Source organism: Tyto alba, unplaced genomic scaffold (genome assembly GCF_018691265.1).
Source record: "Tyto alba isolate M040663 unplaced genomic scaffold, T.alba_DEE_v4.0 Super-Scaffold_1000006, whole genome shotgun sequence".
Classification (NCBI taxonomy): Eukaryota; Metazoa; Chordata; class Aves; order Strigiformes; family Tytonidae; genus Tyto; species Tyto alba.
Window position 1 is genome coordinate 25,282,307 of NW_024881272.1, and position 20,490 is coordinate 25,302,796.

Consider the following 20,490-nt stretch of genomic DNA (forward strand, 5'->3'; position numbering starts at 1 on the left):
CGATCAGAGGGTGAGGGCGAGACCCCGGGTGAAGTCCTGCTGCCAGCAGCCAGGCTGCCTGCAGCTTACCTGGAATTTTGAAGATGAGAATTAGGGGGAAAGCTGAAGCAATCCACCCAGACGCTCGGCCCCCCCACTGTTGACACTCGGCCCTGAGTGGAAACCAGAGCTGGAATTGCTGTCGGGTGTATCAAACGATGCCTCGTGGCCCCATCAAAATCCAGCAGCAGTGGCACTTGCCGTGCCCAGTGAGCCAGAGGGATTGTGGCTTGTCACCTCTGCAAGACTTTTCCCCCTTTTTTTGGGTCTCTTAAGAAGAACTGGTGTGTGGTGTGGGAGAGCTGGGCTGCCTTGAGAGCGAGGGGCTGCCCTTGCCGAGGGGAAGGGTCACCCCACGGGAGGTTTTGCAGCAGCATCCTTCAGCGTTGGGCTGAGCGAGGGACACATCCCCAGGGCCAGGAGGGTTTGTGCTATCCCGGTGAGCTGCGTGATGCTCCCGTGAGCTTATGGATCTGACTTCGCGTGGGTTTGGGCGAGGCCAGCCTGTCTCAGGCCGCTTCCCCACAGTCGGGGCTGCCCGAAGTGTGGTACGTGCGGTTTCAGACCCCAGCCCAGGCACCGGGTGCAGCTAAAGAGGGGAACTGAGTTGCAAAGTGCTGATTCCCACTTGGTTTGGAGAGAGGCTGGGCTGGGAAAACTGTTAGTAGGCGGGTGATGCCCAGTAATACCCGAGTGGTGCGGGAGGATGAGTTTATTCTGCCTTTCCGTGCGTTAAAAAAAAAAAAAAAAAAAAAATTGTCAATGTATTTTGCTTCAAATTGGGGCTTTACTGGCAGAACCAGGCTCTCTCGGGGCATTGCTCCTTCCTGGGGACTTTTCTCCTCTGCCCTTGCCTGGCATGGTGGGGTTGGCAGCCGCCCATGTGCTGCAGCCGTGGGGCTGTCCCTGTCCCCTCAGAGCCGCTGCCTGGATCTCTGGGTCTGCCCCTGGCAGCCGCTACAGCTCCAGGCCCCCAGACCCTGCAGCCTTTCCAGCCTGGGGACTGGTTTGCCCCCAGTGCCAGGAGGCGGCAGCGGCCCGCAGAGCAGGGGCACACACTGTGGGGGAGTTGTAGCCACCCTGGGGTGCAAGTGGTGGGGTGCTGCCCAGCCGCCCCCCAAGAAATGTCATACCAAGAGCCAGGAGCAGGAAGAGGCTTTGGGGATTTGTGTGGAGGTTCGGCAGCTCTGCTGGCGCTGCAGGCAGGGTTGAGGCAGGGCAGCGGGACCAAACCATGGCACAGAGCCCCTGCCCAAACCCCGTGGGGCTGGGGCAGAGCTGGTGGGGGTGGCGGTGGGAGCGTGGAGCTGGCCCACGGTCCCTCCGATGCAGCGGGGAGCGGGGCCAGGTCAGCCTCGCCTGTGGGTGCTTTTACCTGGAATTTGTCCCAGGGATGTCACGTGTGTCATCCTGGGACTTGTCATCCCCGCTTGGACATCTTCAGCTCACCGGGGTTAAAACCCACCCTAAAACCCATCGCCTCCGTCCGCTCTGGAGAGACCGAGAGCAGAGACCGGGGACGTGGTGTTAATTGCTGAGAGTATTTACTGTGGCTGATTGCTCCTCCACCCCTCTTGCTGCCCGTCCTCGGGGACGTGAGGGTGCCTTTCAGTGAGATGGCCCATCTGGGGCTTTCCGGCCAGGGAAGCCTGGTTTGGGGGGCAAAGTGAGGGGTTTTGGTGTGGCAGAGGGATGCTGTGAGCCCCAGGGGTGACGCCCAGCTTGGCACAGCGAGGGATGGGACGCGAGAGGGACCTGGGGCATCTCACGTGCTGTCACCCCGAATGCCACTGCCTGCGCCTGGCGTGGAGCAGGGATGTGTACTGAGTGAGGGGGGCCGAGATTTGGGGTGACGTGCAGATGTCTGTGACACCACAGGGTTTAACCCTTTGTGTCTGGCTCTGCCCTGCGCAGCCTCATTCCTCCTGACCATGGAAGCCCTCGGAGCTGGCCTGCAGCCACCTCGCTCTCTCCTGCCTTCATCACGTGCCAGTGGGCTTTATATTTTAAACGCTGATTAGGGCTGACCTCATATTTCAGAGCTTACTTCATAGTCGCTAATGAGGGATTAGGGATGTTAAGCTAATTAGTAATCAGCAAATGAGGGCTCAGTCAGTCTTCTCAGCCTGACATGCTGTCAATGAACGAGTTATTTGATGATTATCGTAAACCCGCTCAAACAGGCTGGCTAATTCTGATGGGCAGCAGGGAACCGGGGCAAGCCACAGCCGAGGTGATGGGAGCCCACGGCCCCGGCCACTCTCCTCAGGCTCAAGGGTGTAGGGCACCTGCTCCTGGAGTTAAGGGATTTAAATAAATTAACAAATTGGGTCTTTTTTCTAGCTGAAATTTTTTGAGTGATAGTCTGACCTGCCCAGCCTCACTGCTCTGGGAGCGGCTTTACCTGATGGGCCACCAAAGGAGGAATTTGGCCACCCCTGGATGCTGCTCAGCTCTGTGGTGGCCAGGAATCCACAGCAGCATCGGGGCTTGGAGCTGGTGGTGAGCCCTGGGGACACGGGGACATATTAGGCTTTGAGCTTGATTCACGGTGGGGGTTGCAGCTGCACTTTGGGGTGCTGCCCTGCAACAGACCCCCCTGCTCAGCTTTGTCCAGGGCCAACCCTGGGGGAATGGGGTTGGGAGCTGATGCGAATTGGGCTGGCAGGACTGTCAGCATCAGCCCGACACGGCAGCCCCTTGGAGGGGAGGGAAGATGTTCGCTTGCCATAACCTCTTCATTTTGTGTTAGTGCTGGATCCAGCTTTGTACTTACAGCTGGGCCTGAGCAACCCACACAGCCGGGGAGAAACTGCTGCGTTTTCTGCTGGCGTTGTGGAAATAGAAATAAACAGAGCAAAGCCAGGAGTCTGGAGGGGACCAGGGGAGATTCTGTGTGTGTCTCAGCTCAGCAGGTGAGTCCTGCTGCAGGCAGCGGGTCCTGCCCACATGCTTGCCCTGCCCCAAAAACACTCTCCTGCAAAACCTCCTGCCTGCTCTTCCCGGGGCCCGCCAGAGCAGCTCGGCTTTCGGCTGGATTTCAACTCCCTGGGTCGTTAATTATCCCGTTAGTTTGATTTGCTCTCCTGCCCCACCCTCTGCTCCAGCAGGGAAGCACGGCAGCCAGGAGGTGTGGGAGGTAAGCTTAGCAGCGATCTGATCAATAATTCACACTGGAAAGGGGGGAAAAAAAAAAAAAAAAAAAAAATCAAATCTCAGAGCACTTGGGGGAATGTAGTAAAGGGGAAAACGGATGGGACTAACTGGCTGTTCTGGACTAGAGAGGCACAGGGGCTCAGGGGGGATGTTGGGCTCTGTCCTAGCTGCTATGTCTCTATTCAGCGTATTTAAAAGCCAGAGAAGTCCAGCTCCACACCTGATGATGGCCCGGCGGGACAGGGGGCTCAGTCATGTGCCAGGAACATGCTCCTGCTGTGCCAAGGGGCAGCCGGGGAATGAGGGAAAGGAGGGGGATCCGTGGAATTGCTGCCAGGACAGTGCCACTGTGGAGGGACAGCTCTCGGAGGACGGGGGAGCTGCCTCTGCCCTGGTCACTGCGGTGCCTGCTTAGGGATGGTCCTATTGCTCCCTGAAACCAATTTCCCTGCCTTTCTGGGAAAAAAAAAACCCAACTTTCCTCCTCCTTTGCAGCCAGTGGGGACAGAGGCTTCCTTCCCACGAGGGCTCGGTGCTGGCCAGGACCTGGGGCTGTCCCCCCCGCAGCCCTCGACGGGGAGCACCAGCCAGGGCTGGATCCATCCTGCCCCGCAGCCGTGCCCTTCCCCATGTGCCACCCCAGCTTGGCAGCCTGGGAGCTAAAAATAAGCGAAATGCAGGGGCTAACCGGGTGCCTAAATATATCCCTTCTTTAATTAGCACCAGGCGACTGCCTCGCAGTCACGTCCGTCTGCCCGCTAATCCCACTAAGCTGCGCCCACGTCAGAGGGCTCCCCCGAACAGCCTCCCCGGAGCTCCGGCCACGGGAGCATCCTCGCCGCCCCCCAATTTATTTGCACTGCCCCTAATTGGGGCCTTGGCGTGACACGGGCTGCCAGGGATGGCCCGGCGTGGGTGGGAGGGCTGCGTGAGTGACGTGCAGGTTAAATCGGCGCGGAGGGGATCAGCGGTGAGGAGGGGAGCGTCGGACCTCTTTGAGGTGTGCAAAATGGGAAGACAGGGTGCTGCGGGCCGGGCACGGTGATGCCCTGGGACAGGAGCACCTGCAAGCTGCTACATTTTCCTGTGCAGCTTGTCCCTCTTCCCCTTTCCCTCTCTGGTCTGAAATACCTGTGGTTTCCTTGGGCTGGGGCTGGCTGGGAACCTCTCCGGCACTGGGGTGCCCTCCCACGCTGCTGTCCGGGGAGCTCCTGTGTGCGGGGCTGTCATTCAGCTCAACGGGGTCGGGCTGGGAGACCATCCTGCTCCCTCAGATCTCACCCAGGAGCATCCCTGGTTCTCCCTGGTGCTCTCCTGGGGCAGTGGGTCAGACAATATTTAACACATCGCAGCATCACTGGGCTCTGCAGTTCTTCAGTAGGGCAATTTGGTGAAAGCCTGCTGGTTTTAGCATCATCTTGCATTTCTAATACATACATACATATATATATATACATATATAAAATTCTGGTTTGCCCCTTTGCAAGAACACTGGGTGCCAGCAGGGAGGGATCCAGGGGAGAATGTCTAAACCCATGGGCCTTGTGGCTGCAAACTCCTCTCTGATCAGCAGCCATTTACTAAAAGGCCAGATTCAGAGTGTATGACCAAGCCAGCCCCGCTAGTGCCAGTGAGGACACAGCTCTCACCAGGCTGGGAAGAAGTCTGGGCTTTGCCCTGGCAATCCCTGCTGATCCTGGAGGAGAAGGTCTCTGGGAAAGGTGCTGCCCTCCCAGGTCACTGGCAGCAGGAGGTTGCATTCCTCGTTAAACCAGCCCGGCTTGCTGCCTTTAATCTCCCAGACTGAGCCCAGTTCCCTGGGACCGAGGAAGGAGCTAACCCCCTAAACTGACTCTTTTCTGCAGCATCTGTCTCCCTGCTGGGCTCCCTGCTCGTTGCCTCTCTGGGGCCAGATCCTGACACCTCAGGCACAACCCAAGGGATGTGCACATCATCTCCTGCTCCCTGCCTCAGTTTCCCCTTAGCAGTGCAGTCCTGGTGGGGTGCCGTGCCCTCAACCGCCTTGCTGTGCTGGACTGGTTGGGAAGGGAGCCATGCTGAGCTGGGGTGGGGGGCAGAGCCCCACAGCTGCTGCAGATGTTTGCCAGGGCTCTTGGTGGGACATGTCCCACCCTGGAGCATCCTCCTGGGGTTTGCAACCCAGTCGCCCGTGGCGGTGCTGGGCTGAGACCAGACAGCACAGGGGTGGCTGTGCTGCTCTGTAGGAGCCACTTTGTCAAGCAGAATGTTTTCCAGCCAGATTATAAAATTTCATGTAGTCTTTTCCCCAACTTGCCTCCCTGGGAAAACCCTGAGTGGTGAGAAATTGGGGTGGTTGGATTTTCCTGGTCAGGAGGGAGAAACATCAAAATGATCCCAGGGATGCTGCCGGCATTGAATCCCCAACCCTTCCCAGGAGCCGTGGGGCCATGGTTGCTGTCATGGGAAGGAAATCTTTGCTTTGGGATGTAAACCTTTAAATGTAAGGAAATGGTGGTGGAGCAGTGCCATGGAGCAGCCAAGCCCCTGCCCTGCCCACACTGTGATGCCGGATCTGGCTCGGGGTGGCGGGGGCATGGGCAGCCCACCCAGCTGTTTTGCAGCTGGATAGAGGCCCTACTTTTCCTCTTCCCCAGGAAAATTGCCGGCTGCCAGAATCAGGCCAGCACTGCCTGTACAGCCAGCGGCTCAAGGCTTTCTGCTTTTATGAAAATCCCCATCTCGCACCGAGGAAAACCCCTCCTGTTCGTGAGACGCACACGTTTAAGCCCTGCTCTTCTGTCCCTGCGCTGGAGAGGCCGGCGGTGGCGATGGGACAGGAGTGACATTCCATTGATTGGGAGACCAAGTGTGAATTTTTGGGGGTCTTTGGGGTTTGGCAGCTTGAGCTGGTGTGAGATTGCAGTTGGAGCTGGGCTGGCTCTGCTTTTACTGACTGCCTGCCAGGGCCATGGTTGGGGGGGGGGGTGGTGGTGGGGGTGGTGGGGGAAGGACATGCACACGCATGTGCAGGCATACCTCAAATTCAGGGCAATCTGCCCCATCTGCCCCAATTCCTGCTCCACCAGAACTGCCTCAGACCTCCGGCGATGCTCCGGCCAGGCGGTGAAACTGCAGGGGTGGCTTGCCCTGACAGGGGTCTCAGTTTTTGGGCAGATGCTGCACCCTGGGTACAGGTGGATGATGCTTCTTGGGGTCTGTTGCTGGATGGGGAATCTGCTGCCCAGGGAGAGAGGGATGAGCCTCAAATATTGTTGAGGCTCATGGGTCGAAAGAGGGGATGGCTGCACGGATGTGCCTGAGGATGCTCAGCCCTCGGCATGGCTGGGACCCACGGCATCAACCAGCTCAAGGGTGAGCGGTGTATTTCCACCCGGGGAATACCCACCCCTCCTCCCGGCGAGCTGGCAAGGAGCATCCTCTGCATCCCACACGTCGGAGGCACCGACCCGTCACTTGTCAGGGGGAAAAAGCACCATTTCCCCCAGCGTGGGGCTGGCCGGGGCTGCTGCCGTTTGGGGCTCCCTCGTCCCACTCTCACTGTGGCGGTGGTGGGGCAGCGTGGCATAGTGGGGGGGCTCTGGCTGGACACGGGTGCTGAGAAGGGGAGGGGGAGGCCCTTCTGCACCCGCAAGGTGCTCCCCTGGCAAGCAAAGCGCTGCCAGCGGCGGGCAGGGCCGGGGTTTGGCCGGCATCCCCGCGCACAGCTGGCGATGGATTCCAGATGGCCCACGGGTGCACGGGCCTCACCGCAGCGTTTTTTCAACAGCTGGGCTGCAAGAGGGTCCTGGCCAAAGGCAACATCCATCAGAAGGTGGCTGGTGGGGCCGGGAGGAGGAGGAGGAGGAGGAGGAAGAAGAGGAGGGATGGTTGTTTTATTCCCTTGGCTGCCAGCTCACAGGGCAGCGGTGGCCTCGCAGGGCTGACTCCGTTTCTCCATGTCTCCTCCCAGCCCTGTGCCGGAGGCTGGCGGCAGTGAAGGCAAATTTCCTGCTGCCTAAAAATATTTGGGATGTGGGCAGCGGGCAGGGGAGGCTTGGCCTGCCTGCCCTGCCCGGGGTGTCACGTGCACCCCACGGCGTGTGGGTGAACGGGCTCGTGGGGACCATCCCCTGTGCTGCAGGAGGGGAGAGCCCGGGGCTGGGCACGGATTCAGCTGGGGGGGGGGGGGGGGGGGCCTGTCCCCTCCCTCCACGTTTGGGGTGGGGGAGTGGATTTTAGACAGATGACAGAAAAATAGGTTGGGAATCCAGCAGGTTTGGGGGCTGGTTGGGAGGAAGATGCTCGTCCTCATTGTCTGGGGGGGGGGGTCTGAAGGGCTGCCTGAGCATGCCAGCTCCCAGGTCCTCTGGAAGGGGCATGGTTTGGGAGGAGGGTGCACAGCCGTGGAGCTGTTTGAGTTTCCCACACTGAGGGAGGCTTGTTTTTATCAGCCGGGTTCAGAAAGCAACCTCTGAGCTGAAAACGATGGTGATGGACACCTGTGCCTGCAGTGAGCCCCAGGGCGGGGAGGAATTTCTCTCCCTTGGAAGGACCTTTGGGGGTGAAGGAAGAGTGCCGTGTCCTCAGAAGGGCTGTGGGAGCTGCGCCCTGGGGTGCTGCACCCGAAATCCCTGGCAGAAAGGGCAGCTGAAGCCTCGCTCTGCAAGGAAGAGCCACGGTGGGTGAAAGGGCCACATAGCACCTGCGCCTTGCTCCCAGCAAGAGGTATCCTTCCCGGAGCAGCGAGAAATTTCTCCTAGAAATTATAACCACTCCCAAGAATTACGCCTTGAAGTAGGAAGAAAAAAATAAGAGCAACACGAAGAAGGAAAGCAAAAACCCCAACAACCCGCCCCGTGCCTGGCATCAAAGCTAGGTGCCATTTGGAAGCCCTTAGACAGAAATATTCCTCGGTTCCTTTGGCCAAGCCACTGCCGTGAAAGGCTGCTTTGTTCCCGGGGGCCTCGGCCTCACGTTTGCCCCTGTGGACTTCGCTCCCGCCGGCAGCTGGCGTGGCTGCGTGCCGCCGTGCCGGCTCTGCGGGGGCAGGTGCCGGGGGCCAGCGGGGACCGGCCCAGCCCGGGCTCGGCGGCAGCGCTTTGATGGGTGCAGAGGTGCAGAAGGAGGAACCGCTGCTGCTGCTCCTCTCCCTGCCCACCCGCCTCTGAGGACAGGTATGAAATACCCAGAGCTATTTATTCCATGAGTGATGTGCGTCCAAGTGCCCTTATATTCCTGCTCACCCCCCTCTTCCGCCCCGATTCCTGTCTACGCATCATGTCTTCCCAAACTTTAGGCCAAAGTTACACTTGCTTTTTTTTTTTTTTTTTTTTTTTTTTTTTGGCTATTTTTGTTGTCCTCACCTATTTCATAAGCTGCACTACCCAATGAAACTGGAATTTCCCTTCCTTTCCCTGCTATGGGAACTCATCAGCTCCGCAGGGTTGGGAATAGCCAGGTTTGGCCAAAGTTCCCCTTGCCAGAAGTAAGGAGAATCTGGGTCTCATATTCTCCAGGTCCCAAATCTCTTTGGTCCCAAATCCTCACAGCCCACATCCCTCTGGATCCGCATCCCTAATGTCCTGCATCCCCCTGGACCCACATCCTCAAGATCCCATATCCCCAGGTCTCACATCCCTCTGGAGTCAAATCCCCAGGTCCCCTCCCTTGCCTAGGACAAGTGGGACGCTGAGCCCAAGTCCCTTTAACTCAGAAGTATCTCACATCAGGCCAGTTTAAGCCCTCTTCAGGTCTTGGTCATGGGCACACTGACTGGTTTTGGTGGATCTACCGTGGGGTGGGAAGGGTGGCTCTGGCCAAAGCCCAGCCCGGAAAGCTCGGCCGGGCCCCGGCTCAGCCCGGCGGTGCGGTGGGGAAAGCTGCCCAGAACAGGCTGGCCCTGTGCAAAAATGGGAACCTGTGTTGCTGATGAAAAGTGCTTTCTTTGGGTAGGATGTTTGTGTTTCCTTTGGCAGAGCGGCCGCGGGAGCGTGCACAGCACCTGCCCGGGGCGGGTGGGCTGGCTCTGCATCCAGCCCCTTCCCTTGAAAGTGGGAGGAAAGGGAAAAGGTTTGGGAACCACTCCAGCGCCGGTTCTGCTTGAAGCAGGCTTGTGGCTAGCGAGTACCTCGCCTAGGCAGAGACCCACGACAGCAGCCTGAAAAGCTGGGATTTCTCCCGGGAGCCCAGGCAGCAGCCTGAAAAGCCAGGATCTCTCCCCAGAGCCCATGCAGGAGCCCCGGGAGAGGTTTATCTGCTGCCCTTGCAGTCCTGGCCCCTGCCCTCCTGGCGTCCTGGTCTGCCCAGGACGCTCCATCCCAAGACCTCTGCTCGCTCCCTGGAGCTCTGTGACAGTTAATGCTCCTTTTCCTGCTCCTTATCCCTCTTCTGGGAACCGGCCCCTGGATTGCTCCGGTTTGCAGCAGCGAGGCTGAGCCAGCTGGGCCTGAGGAGCTGGAGGCTGCCTGTGCTCCTCCTCCAGCTCCGAGGAAGAGGTCAAGGCCAGGCAGTCGTGGCCGAGATGTTTCCTAGGAGCCACCACTGCCACCAAGGATGGGTTTGGGGGCAGGAGGGGCAGGCAGCAGCCTGGGCTGGCCCTCCACACCTTTCCTTCCCTGCTCCTCCATGTCCTCTGCCCCAGGGAGTACGAAGCTGCCATGCAGAGGGAGCCCTGGCAGCTTGTCCCTCTACCTGTCACTTCTCCACAAAAGCCAGTTCAATTTACCCAGGGAGAAAGTGATGCCATCAGAAAGTGCAGATTTGGTGAAAATTCAGGGAGAAAATAGTAGCCAGTGAAGTGGTTTATCTCTGTCAGGGTGAAATCTCCATCTTTCAAACCTCCCTGGGCGTTTGGATTGTATCAGTAGAGAAAGGCTAACCCTGGTGTGGGACTAGGCCAGCTGAACCTAAATTGTTATGTTGTTTTTTTTTTTTTTTTTCCCCTTAAAAGTATTGTCCAGAGTAAAATTTTGTATTTTAACATTTTTGTTCTGATTTGGTTGAAACCTGGTGTGTGAGAGGACGAGATTTCCTATGAAATGGGGATTCTGGGTCTGTGTCCAACCCTAATTTGCCAGTTCACTTAAAAGCTGCTGGCCCCTGCTCCAAGCTTGGACTCAATGCTCCGGGGAGGGAAGTGCTACATCTCACAGGGAGGAATTATGGCTCATGGCCAGGGCGAACATTCCTCCATCCTCCTCGTTCCTTCCCCAGGGCTCAGCCAGGTTGTGCATCCCTGGGGGGGGTCCCACTCCCAGGGGGTGAGGGCTGCTCCCTCCTTCGTGGGCAACTTTGCACTCACCCAGACCCCAGTCGTGGTGGGGACTGGGGTGAGAAGAACCTGCCCCGGCTGCATTTTCACACTCAGTCACTTCATTGACAGCAGACGAGCCTGAGGGGTCCCACACACCACCCAGGCATGTTGGAGTGGGATGGAGGGGACAGGCGACCACGTCCCTCGTGGTTTCCATAGGGAACCCTCCACCCTTCCCGGCAGCTCAAGGTGCCATGCAGCCCACGTTAACTGCCATGCCATTTATTTATTAATATGTCTGTGGTACTTTGAGCTACAGCTAGTGATTGTGTTGTTCCCGCCACCCAGCAACATGGTGTCTATTAAACTATTAGACTAAAATAAGTCTATTTTGAGAGCTGAAACTAAGGAGAAGCAGAGCAGCTTGGTTGCTGCAACAATCCCATGGGTTTCGAACCAAACCCTGATGCCTTACATTAAGGCATTTTGGCTGGGCAAGGACAGGCTTTTGGAGATGATTTTTTTTTTTTTTTCCCCTCCAGGTTTTTTCCCCATGGGCAAGATCTTCCCATGAATCTCCCACTGCAACCAGCTCCTGCCCTGGGGGAACAGAAATCCCATGAAAGCATCCCAGAGGCATCTGTCCATCCATCCCGCACCCCTGCCCAGGGGTGCCGGGCCACCGCCTGCCCCCGGGAGGGGTCCCGTGTGTGACTGGGGGGGGAACCCAGGGGACTTGCAGGAAGCTCCGCAGCAGATGGAAAAATCCCGAGGATCTGCCCTTTCTCTGAGAAGACATCTGAGCTGGGAGGTGTTTTTCTTTCCATCCAGTCAGCACAGCCGCTTGGAAATTTCCTACGCCGGGCTCCTGGCTGTAATGTTTTCATAACGAAATGAACCGTCTGGCAAAGCCCTGAAAAATGTTTCGCCAATTAGTGACTTACATCTTTCCTGTAATTCTACCTCATTAGCCTTTATTAAAAAGGAATAAATTAAATAATAATAAAAAAATAAGCCAGTCCGCAGGAACGACTTGCAGAGTCCTCCCACTTTCTCACTGAAGTTTCCCCTTCCCTCTCCTCCCGCTCGGGTGCCTGGGGCTGCCGATGTGCTGGACACCGGCCCGCAAAGCCCACGGCTCGCCGGCCACGTGGCTCCTGATGCCTCCGGGTGATGTTTCTGGGCTGGTCGTGTCCCTCCAGTGCACGCAGGACCGTGGGCAGCAGGGAGCACGCAGCAGGCAGAGGGGAACCCGACCTCAGGTGCTTTAGCACGGGGCATCTTCCTTGCTGGGTGTAAGGGTAGGTGCCCCAGCCAGCCCTCAGGGTCCATGTAGGTGCTCCCCGCTCCCCCTGCACCGTGACCAGGGGCTTTTCTGCCCTTTTTGGTGCTCCCCGCCTGCTGGCAGAGGGGTCTGAGGCTCAGGCGATGGAGGGAATGCTGACTCAGCAGCCAAAAAAGCTTACTCTGCAATGTGAGAAAATGCTGGCGCAGCAATTTTTTTTTTTTTTTTTTTTTTTTAAATGGTCAACTCAGCAGGTTGGAAAAACGTTGCTCAGCAGTCTGCAAAAACGTCGACTCATTGGGTTGCAAAAACACCAAGCCGTTTGCAACTCCTGCCAGCCAAGCCATACACAGGCCAGTTCTGCCCTGCCCTCATTTTCCAAGGACGCTGCTGCAGCATTGCACCTGACGCCCAAGTTTGAAGGGTGAAGCCCCCCAGGTTTGCTCCTGTCAGCCCTCAAGCTTGCCCAAGCCCTTTGGCCATCCTCAAGCTGCTCCATGGGCCTTGAGCTTCTCCCCAGCAGTTCCCAAAACCTCAAGTGGAAAATGCCTCTGGAAAGGTGGCTGCTGTGGTAACCACCCGATCTCCCAGGGCTGCAGCAGGGCTTCTGGTTGCCGCCCAGCACGGGGTTTTCTCCAGGCTGGATCAATCCCCAGACCATGGGTGCAGCTTTGCTTGGACCACGAGCCTGCCGGCACCCTCCTGCTACACCTGCAGTTGAAATGAAAGGGGATCAGCAACTCCACTCACAAGCTCACTGATTTTTACAGTTGCCCCAGCGCCAAAACCAAGTGGTGATTTCTAAAACTCCTGCAAAATTAAGGATTTAAGTGAATCGATCCAGCCAAGCTGGGTCTTTCAGAAGGCTGCTGCTTCGGTGCTGCAGCCCCTCCTCAGCACCAGGAGTGCCATCACCAAACATGGTTTTCCCCAACAGCAGAGGAAGAACTGAGACATGCAAGAAAAGTGCTGATGGCTCCTGCTCTCTCTAAAGATGCTGTAAGAGGAATGGAGGAAAGGCTCCATTAAGGAGCACATGTGTGCTATGTGTATTCCTCCTTCGTCCCAGCCCCGAGAGGGTTTTGGGGCCTGGTTGTTTCAGCTCCAGCCAGGAGTGAATTGGATCTCTGTGAGTCTTTTTAAAAAGTCTGTTAAAGATGATGCTCTTGGCCTCAGCCAGGAGACACAGACACAGCTAACACCACAACAGCCCGACCACGCTGCAGTTCTGAATTTATTAGAAACAGCTGTCAGTACATCCTTCTAAAACATTACATGTCAATGTGCTTTATTGCAATTTTTTTTTATTGCATTTTTTTGATCTAGAGCAAGTAGGCCCAGGATGCTTAGTGTCTGGGATTTAAAAGCCCAACCATCTAGTAAAAGAAAGTACAGCAAAATTGTAACACACCTGGTGACAAGTACAGTGTTGCATTACTGAGCTAGAAACTACAGGATGACTTGGCTGAAAACACTAACATACAATTGGTTTCCTTATGAAGCAGTTTGTTTCTTTTCTTTAAAAGTTAAACTACATGAATTCATTTTTTTTTCTTTAATTTTATTTTTTTTTCCCCCTCCCCCCACCCCCCAACTACACCATAAACGACAGAACAGGTTTTACACAAATAACAAACAAGAGTACCAAAGTTACATGCTGGAATTTATCCGGAAAACAAAATAAATTCAATAACTTCTGGAGAACCAGGTTCTTAACAGATGCAGTTTCCCTTAAAGAAAATAGAAGTCAAAGAAAAGCAGAAACATTAATGCAAAGGTTGTACAAAGGAGTGTGCTGTTATTTCAGCCCTCAATACAAGATCAAACACCCACTCATGCTTTACATTGAACCACACCTTATACAAAGAGTCCACTCACTAAGGGACACGTACCAACACCACCCATTGCACATCAGCTCTGGACTGGGGGTCTACTGAAACGTGCAAACGCTCACTGCATCTCGCAGGAGAGCAAGAGGGTTTCTTCTGATAAACCTTTGCTTGGAACAAAGTTAAATGCTTTGTTCCAGAGTAAATAACACTCCAATTCGGTTCACAAATAAAGTAGTAACCCCCCATGGAAATCCAGAGTTCAGCATTTCAGAAGCACATATGCAAGATGAACACAATAAACTCCTTTTCATTTGACAAAAACAAACCCAATTCTGCCTGAACACATGGCAGAATGTGCTAACAGTGAATTTTGTTTTAAGGGGCAGTGCCACTTACAGCTAATGCATATAAATGTGTACGTGAATATATTTTACATATATCTATATACATACAGTACATATACACACACACGCGCACACACACACAGATGATGCAGACCATTACAATCCTGTGGTGCAATAAACAGCCAGATATACAAAATTAACAGGTTTTGTCGAACATATCTTTGCTGGATGTATAAGTCACTCACGAAAACAAAACAGACCAAAACCCCAACCAGCCAACTGAACACGAACCCCCACCGCACCCGATGGAGACCCAGGGGCAGCTCGCAGCTGGCCCCAGCATCCTACAACTCCCCTGAAGCAATGAGACTGATGTTGGGGGAGTGATATTCACCCTTGGAGACTTTTTTTGTCTTTGGATGCAATAATTTTTCCAAACGATCCCGAGTCCCTTGCTACAAGCACTTAGAAAGCGCATGGGTACGGCGCTGCTGAATACAGGGGGAAATATCCCCCCTCTTGTCTGCCAACGCCAACTCACAGAAGCAACCCCAAGGGAAGGTGGTGGAGGTGGGCATCAAATTAAAGCTGCTTTCTCTAATACAGGTTGATCAATGAGGCATTTTTTCTATCAATAAGGGCCCATTCTCACTTTTTTTTTTTTTTGCCTCTGAAGCTCATATTACGTTTTTTAAATGCAAATTTTAGAACAAATGGTGAGTCTAGTCATAGAATACAGCAAGTCTATACCAATAGCAATAAAAAAAAAAAAAGGCAAATTCCGTATTAATTGTATGGAGCCAGCCCCAAAGACCAGCACTTAAGCACTGTCATCATCTAAACAGTTAACAAGCTAAAGCTCCCTATCTGCTCCTGTGAACAAACAGGAAGGAGTTGAAAAGATTTCAAGAGAGATTTTTTTTTTTTTCCCCTTCCCATTCAGTGGAAAGTATTTCTGCCCACAGAATGCAAGATTCACAAAAATGTTGGACAAACTTCATCTAACCTCATCCAAAGCTACTCCTCACGCAGTACTTAACTAGCTGGGCTGCTTCATGAACAGGCCCGCGTTTATTTGGGCTAGTAACTCGGTTCCCTTCTGGCTGCACGGGTTGTGCCAAGGGAAATGAAGGGATCAGCAATGCAAATTCCCTTCCAGTACAGAAAGGGGAGCAAGTCCTTAAGGACTTTTATTAACTTCCTGACTATCTCCTTGCACATACATTTAAGGAGAGTACAACTGATTATTCCAAAGGGAAGGGTCTGCTCTGGCATCTCCTCTTTCTTTTGTGGTTCAAGGCAGAGGTCCTACTTCATGGTCTGTCTGCTGCTTCATTGAACTACAACCCGAGGGATGCTTTAGGATGCTGACCCTTCCTCTTCATTAAAGCTATTCGCTTTGAATGCTGAATTTGAGCAAGCCTGACCCCCCTCCCCTCACATCATCTTTGTTCTTCGGGAATGTTATTTTGATTTTGCTGTTCCAAAAGCAGAGGTTGCAAATCAACATAAAGAAACTACACCTAAGAAAATCTGATTTTAAACATGATCTAAACAAAACAACCCCCAACACATCGTCGTGCTTTGTAAAACTGCATTTTGAACCTGTCTCTTACCCCTCCTGATCCATAAGCAGTACCTGTTTCATGTCTGCACAATGCAGCAAGCATACAAGACTCACTAACATTTCAGATTTTTATTCCCTGTTAGTGTAACACAAATAAAAAATAAACAGACATTCAAAAACAGAAGTAAGATTGTTCAAGTACCAAATAAGGGGCTTTTCCAAACTTAAGATGTGACACTCCTATAGCAATTCTGCTGTTTTAAACAGCCACAGCATTCAGTTACAGACACGGTGTCACCCAAGCCTGCAGAGAGCCCAGGATTTGGGGCAACCCAGGCCCTCCTCCTTCCCCTGTCCTCCCCAGGACAGAACTAAGTGTCAACATTCATTTCCACAGTCCCCATTACAGTTGCCTGGCTTTGTGAAGGACAAACTTTGATTTTTTTTGCCCCACTGTGACTTGAATTCAGATATGATTAAATACAAGCTCTTTTCCTGGGAATGGCTTTCGGTTGTGGAAGTCTTGCTTACACTAGTGTCAGCGAGAAAAGAATCAGGCCCATCACATTAAATGGAAAACTTCTTGGCCATCTGCCACATCAAGAGAGATGAGTGTGGAAAGAGCATTTTATTTTTGGCGTAAGACAGAGGGCTGTACTGGACATAACTCTAGATTGCAACTACCAACAATGCAAAGCAGCAAACCAATCCACTGCTGATGAGAATTAAAAAAAACAAAAACCCAAATAAAACCCCCAAATCTAGAGCACTCCAGTATCAAAAGGTAGCTGATCACATATTACTGCTTCACATACTAGTGAAGTGCCTGTCAGGACATCCCTCTGTTTCTAAGTTGCTTCTTCCCATTCTAAGATTACTTGCAATCAAAAAAGAAATTAGTGGGAAAATATTCATAACTTACTAACTTCAGAAACATGGCACTCGTGGCTGACGCAATGGGGCCAATGGCAACTGTGGAATTAGACCTGATTTCCATCCATACGAATACAAAATACTGAATCACCCCTGATCCCTGCAAATATACTTCAAAACAGATTAGAAGAAACTGTGCATATTTGAGTTCAACATCCTCCCCACCCCCATTTAACACTGTGCAAAAGTTATTTATTTAACTCTACATATATATTTAATACAATATGGGTCAACGAGATCATTACTTCTCTAACTGCAGTCCGATAACAAACGGCTGCTACAACAGTGAGACTATTTCCCCCTTTCCTCTCAACGTTTTGACTCTTAAAACCAAAGCCTTCTCACATCTTACTGTTTTAAAAGAACTTGAATTCCTTTGTTTTGCCTTTATGTTCACATTTCCTGTATTTGTTTTAGGCTTAACAGCTGCTTTTCATACTAGGCTGTAATCCTGCACTTCACAGCCCATTTCTGATTTCTCAGTCATGCAGGGTTAGAACAGCTCCTGAAAGCTGGGGGTTTTCTCACAGGTCTAACGCTACTGATTGAACAGAATTAGGCTGAGCACAATGAGCGCAGCAGGACCAAGCCCTTGCCCCATGGATCACACCAGCTACACTTGTCAGTCTGTTTCATACCCATTTTCCAATTGCCCTATATGTGCAAAATGTATGCAAAAGGAATTTGTGCAGTGGCACATGAGAGTCAAAAGGGAGCAATTGTAGCAGCTGGGACTTCAGGTGCCTAAACCAAACACAGAGAGATACAGCGGCAAAACGCAACCTCAGCGAGGCTGCTGAGGGTAATGGAGCCAAATACAAGGAATGTGGGCTTAGTCTGCCCATGGCCCTGATCAGAAGATTTGGGGAAAACAGAATTTCAAAGAATGCTTCAAGATGGCTTATTGGCTCCAAGTGCATCATTCACAGCAAATACATCACCTGCGATTAGCAAAGAGATCTCGGAGAGCGAGGGGCCAGAATCCCAACTCACTCATACCACTATAAAGCCAAGCTACCTTCACAGACGCCAGTGGAATTACACTGTATTTACCTTGGCAGAGCCAGGGCTGGAGCCTGGACCAAGACCTCACAGATCAGTCAGATTCCACTACAGGGAAACTTCAGACAGTCCCACTTTGCTGTCCCCTCACTGTCAGTACCGCAAGGGTGTGCCAGGATTTATGAGCCTGAAAGTAGACCCGCGCTTGCTTAAAACAAAACCGAGCCTTACCTAAAAAAAGGGCAGACATGAAACACCTCACTCAGGTTGCCTCTGTCACAAAAAAAGATCAGAAATACGTGCCCCATCAGCCTCAAATGGTAACAGTGCTAAGAGGAGGGCCCAGCAAGATTGCAATGGCAGAGAAAACAGACACTCCTCTTGCACAGGTTTTTCCACAGGCACAAGGCACCTGGCTATCATTTGTGCCTTTGAACTTATTTCCTTCATCAGGCATTTGGAGTCAGCCCAGCACCAACAGAATGCTAGATGCACAAGAGGTGTGAGTGACAGCTTTACAGCTACCAGATTTGAACTGCAAATTACCCAAGAGGTAGGGCAAGTTTATTTAAAAAGAAGAATTTCCATGTCCATATACCACTGAGGAATCCATTCCAGCTTTTCACTAAGAGCAAAGGCTATGTCTCATTTTTCCTTTTCTTGGGGAAGCGGGAGAGAAGGGACATGTGAGCAGATGTGGGTCACTGACATAGCAGCTTGAATGAATTTTATTCTCCTCTCACCCAGTTTTGGCTAAATTCTGTAGTGTTTCATTTAATTAGGAAAGTGGCATCTACAGACTTCTTTGCCTGAAGATTGCACTCTGGCTGATTAGGAAGTGCCGAGGATGCATCAGGGTCATTAGTGCAAAACAAAACATCTCACAGGCATGCCAGGCAACCAGACTACCCTTCCTGCAATGGCTGTCAGTGCTCCAGTCTCGACATTTCCCTGCTTGCAAATTTGTGACATTCAGTGAAATAATACTTCTAGTGTAAACATTATACATCAACAAGCCTGGCACTACCGCCCAGGCACAGGAAAAAAAACCCAACACCATTTGAACAGGAAATAAGCTCCAGGGTCAGAAGCAGGTCTAGAGCATTCTCAGACCTGCATGACTGTCTGCTTCCTGTCCTGGACAATGGGTGCACTGCAAGGGAACTGCTTCCAGTAATAGGAACAAAAGTAACTTTCAAGGTTGCACACTGAACAATTACTTTGCCAGTTGTGCTTTGATGCCAAGTGGTTCAGTTTGCCAATTTTAGCTCTTTTTCATTTTAGAAGCTTAAGGAACGGAAATAAGCTGCTTTGTACACTTTCCGGGGAGGGGATTTATTGGATGATTGCTATACTTGATGAAGCCCAGGACTACTCACGCCAGTATCTGACAGCAGCCCTTGCCAAAGGATGGTACCAGACATCCAATAACTGAGGAGTACAGCTCTCTTCCCTTCCTGTGTTTTGCATCATGTCCAAAATAACTACAAGGGAATTTAGATTATACCAGTGTAAAATCTTGCTTGGCTGCAGTGCTGTGAGAGTTCAGAACCTAGCTTGCAAAGAATAAATCAGAGGAGATCTATAATTAGCATGCTCACTTCTATGCAACTGGAAATGAGTACACCTCATGAAGGAATTTGGTACAATAAGCCATCCAGAAGCATTCAATTGCACCTACCTCTTCTATACCAAAATCAATTGTTACAAGAGTCTGTCATTGTTCAGCAAGAGAACTGCAACAGATAAGTGCAAGCTTCGTTCTGGTTTACATTCTGAAGCACAGTATCACTAAAAACTGAAAACAGAATCCCAAGCTGAGGAATGGGAAGAAGGGGGGGGTGAAAAAGGAGAGTGAGCAATTACATCAGATCAGACAAATTTAGTGTTTTGAAGCCACACAATGTTTAGCTTTTCCTTTTATTTGTTTCAAGTTTTGGTGTAGAATATATGTGCGGGTGCTAATGCAACCTTCCCCATAAGTGCTCAATCTAGCAACAAACAAAGTTTTGGTATGTTCAATTTGGTTATATTTCCTTTAAGTGAAGACCTGCAGTGCCTTTGAAACCAAAACTTTGTTACTGTTGGCAAAAAAATAAAACAGCTTTTCTTTACAAGCATTTTCCCATTTAAATAAAAACCTGAAGCTTTCCCATAATTCCTTTGGTCTTCTCTCACCAAATTCCATGCTACCTCAAGACAAGCCCTCTTTTGGAAGTTCAGCTGAATCCCAGTGAAGCTGCTAAAATTATCAGAGAAGAATTGCTGTGATAGAGTTCCCCCCCTAGTTTTTTGGGAGTTTAAGACTGAAAGACATTACTGATGCCTCAAACTGAGGCTTCAAATTGTCTCTACAAGAACAAGAGAAAACAAAATCCAATTAGAAGTTCCACTGAAGGTGCCTGGCAAAAAATTATCTCCATAAAATGTTTTGCTTCCAGTATTTTTGTATGCATTGTGTCAAGTTTATTCCCCTCATAAGGAAACGAAAGTATCAGTGTAAAAGCACAGCTGAGCTTTTAAGGTAGCACCAGGACACCTACACCCAAGTTGTCGTCTTGTTGCTGCTAGGCCTCTTTTTGATTCACATTCACAGAATCACTTCTTGTGCAAAACAAGCAGTCTAAGGAGAAAGAATGCCCTCCAAGTTCTAATAAAAATTGTAGAAAAGAATCCAAGATAGCCAACACTTTCCTCCTCCCCAAAATTTATCTGCAGAGGGAGGCGGGCATCTGTGCGTAGACAGGATAGGCAAGCCTGACATTTAGGGAATCATTGTGTTGGACAAGGGATGTCTGCTGGTAATGAAGAACCAAATCCTTAAGTGTGTTGTACAGGTTATATGGTTCTGCAAACCCGTAACCTCTTGGAGTGCTGTAGATCACACAGTGTTTCACTTCTCCATCAGCTCTGCAAGGAAAGGAAACAGGAGAGCTTAACATCAAAGGACAAACCCAAAGTGACAGTCTGTTAACAATCAACTAATGCAGCAACCCGGCCAGTCACTGAATTACATAATGGAGGACCCAGTAGATGCAAGTAGAGGAGATTAATACAGTCTATGAAGAAACAGTGCTTCGGGGCATGTGATTAAACAC

At 51.8% G+C, this 20,490-nt stretch overlaps 1 protein-coding gene across 3 annotated transcripts in view; it reads right to left on the bottom strand.

Moving 5' to 3' along the window:
- Positions 1-12,930: 12,930 nt before the first annotated feature.
- LOC104366887 (phosphatidylinositol 3-kinase regulatory subunit gamma) overlaps positions 12,931-20,490 on the bottom strand; it is an 81,677-nt gene continuing 74,117 nt past the window's right edge. For all 3 annotated transcript variants that reach the window (XM_042806253.1, XM_042806245.1, XM_009973891.3), the window contains one exon: positions 12,931-20,302. In XM_042806253.1, the coding sequence (XP_042662187.1) occupies positions 20,101-20,302 (202 nt within the window). In that variant the 3' untranslated portion in view covers positions 12,931-20,100. The remainder of the gene's footprint in view (positions 20,303-20,490) is intronic.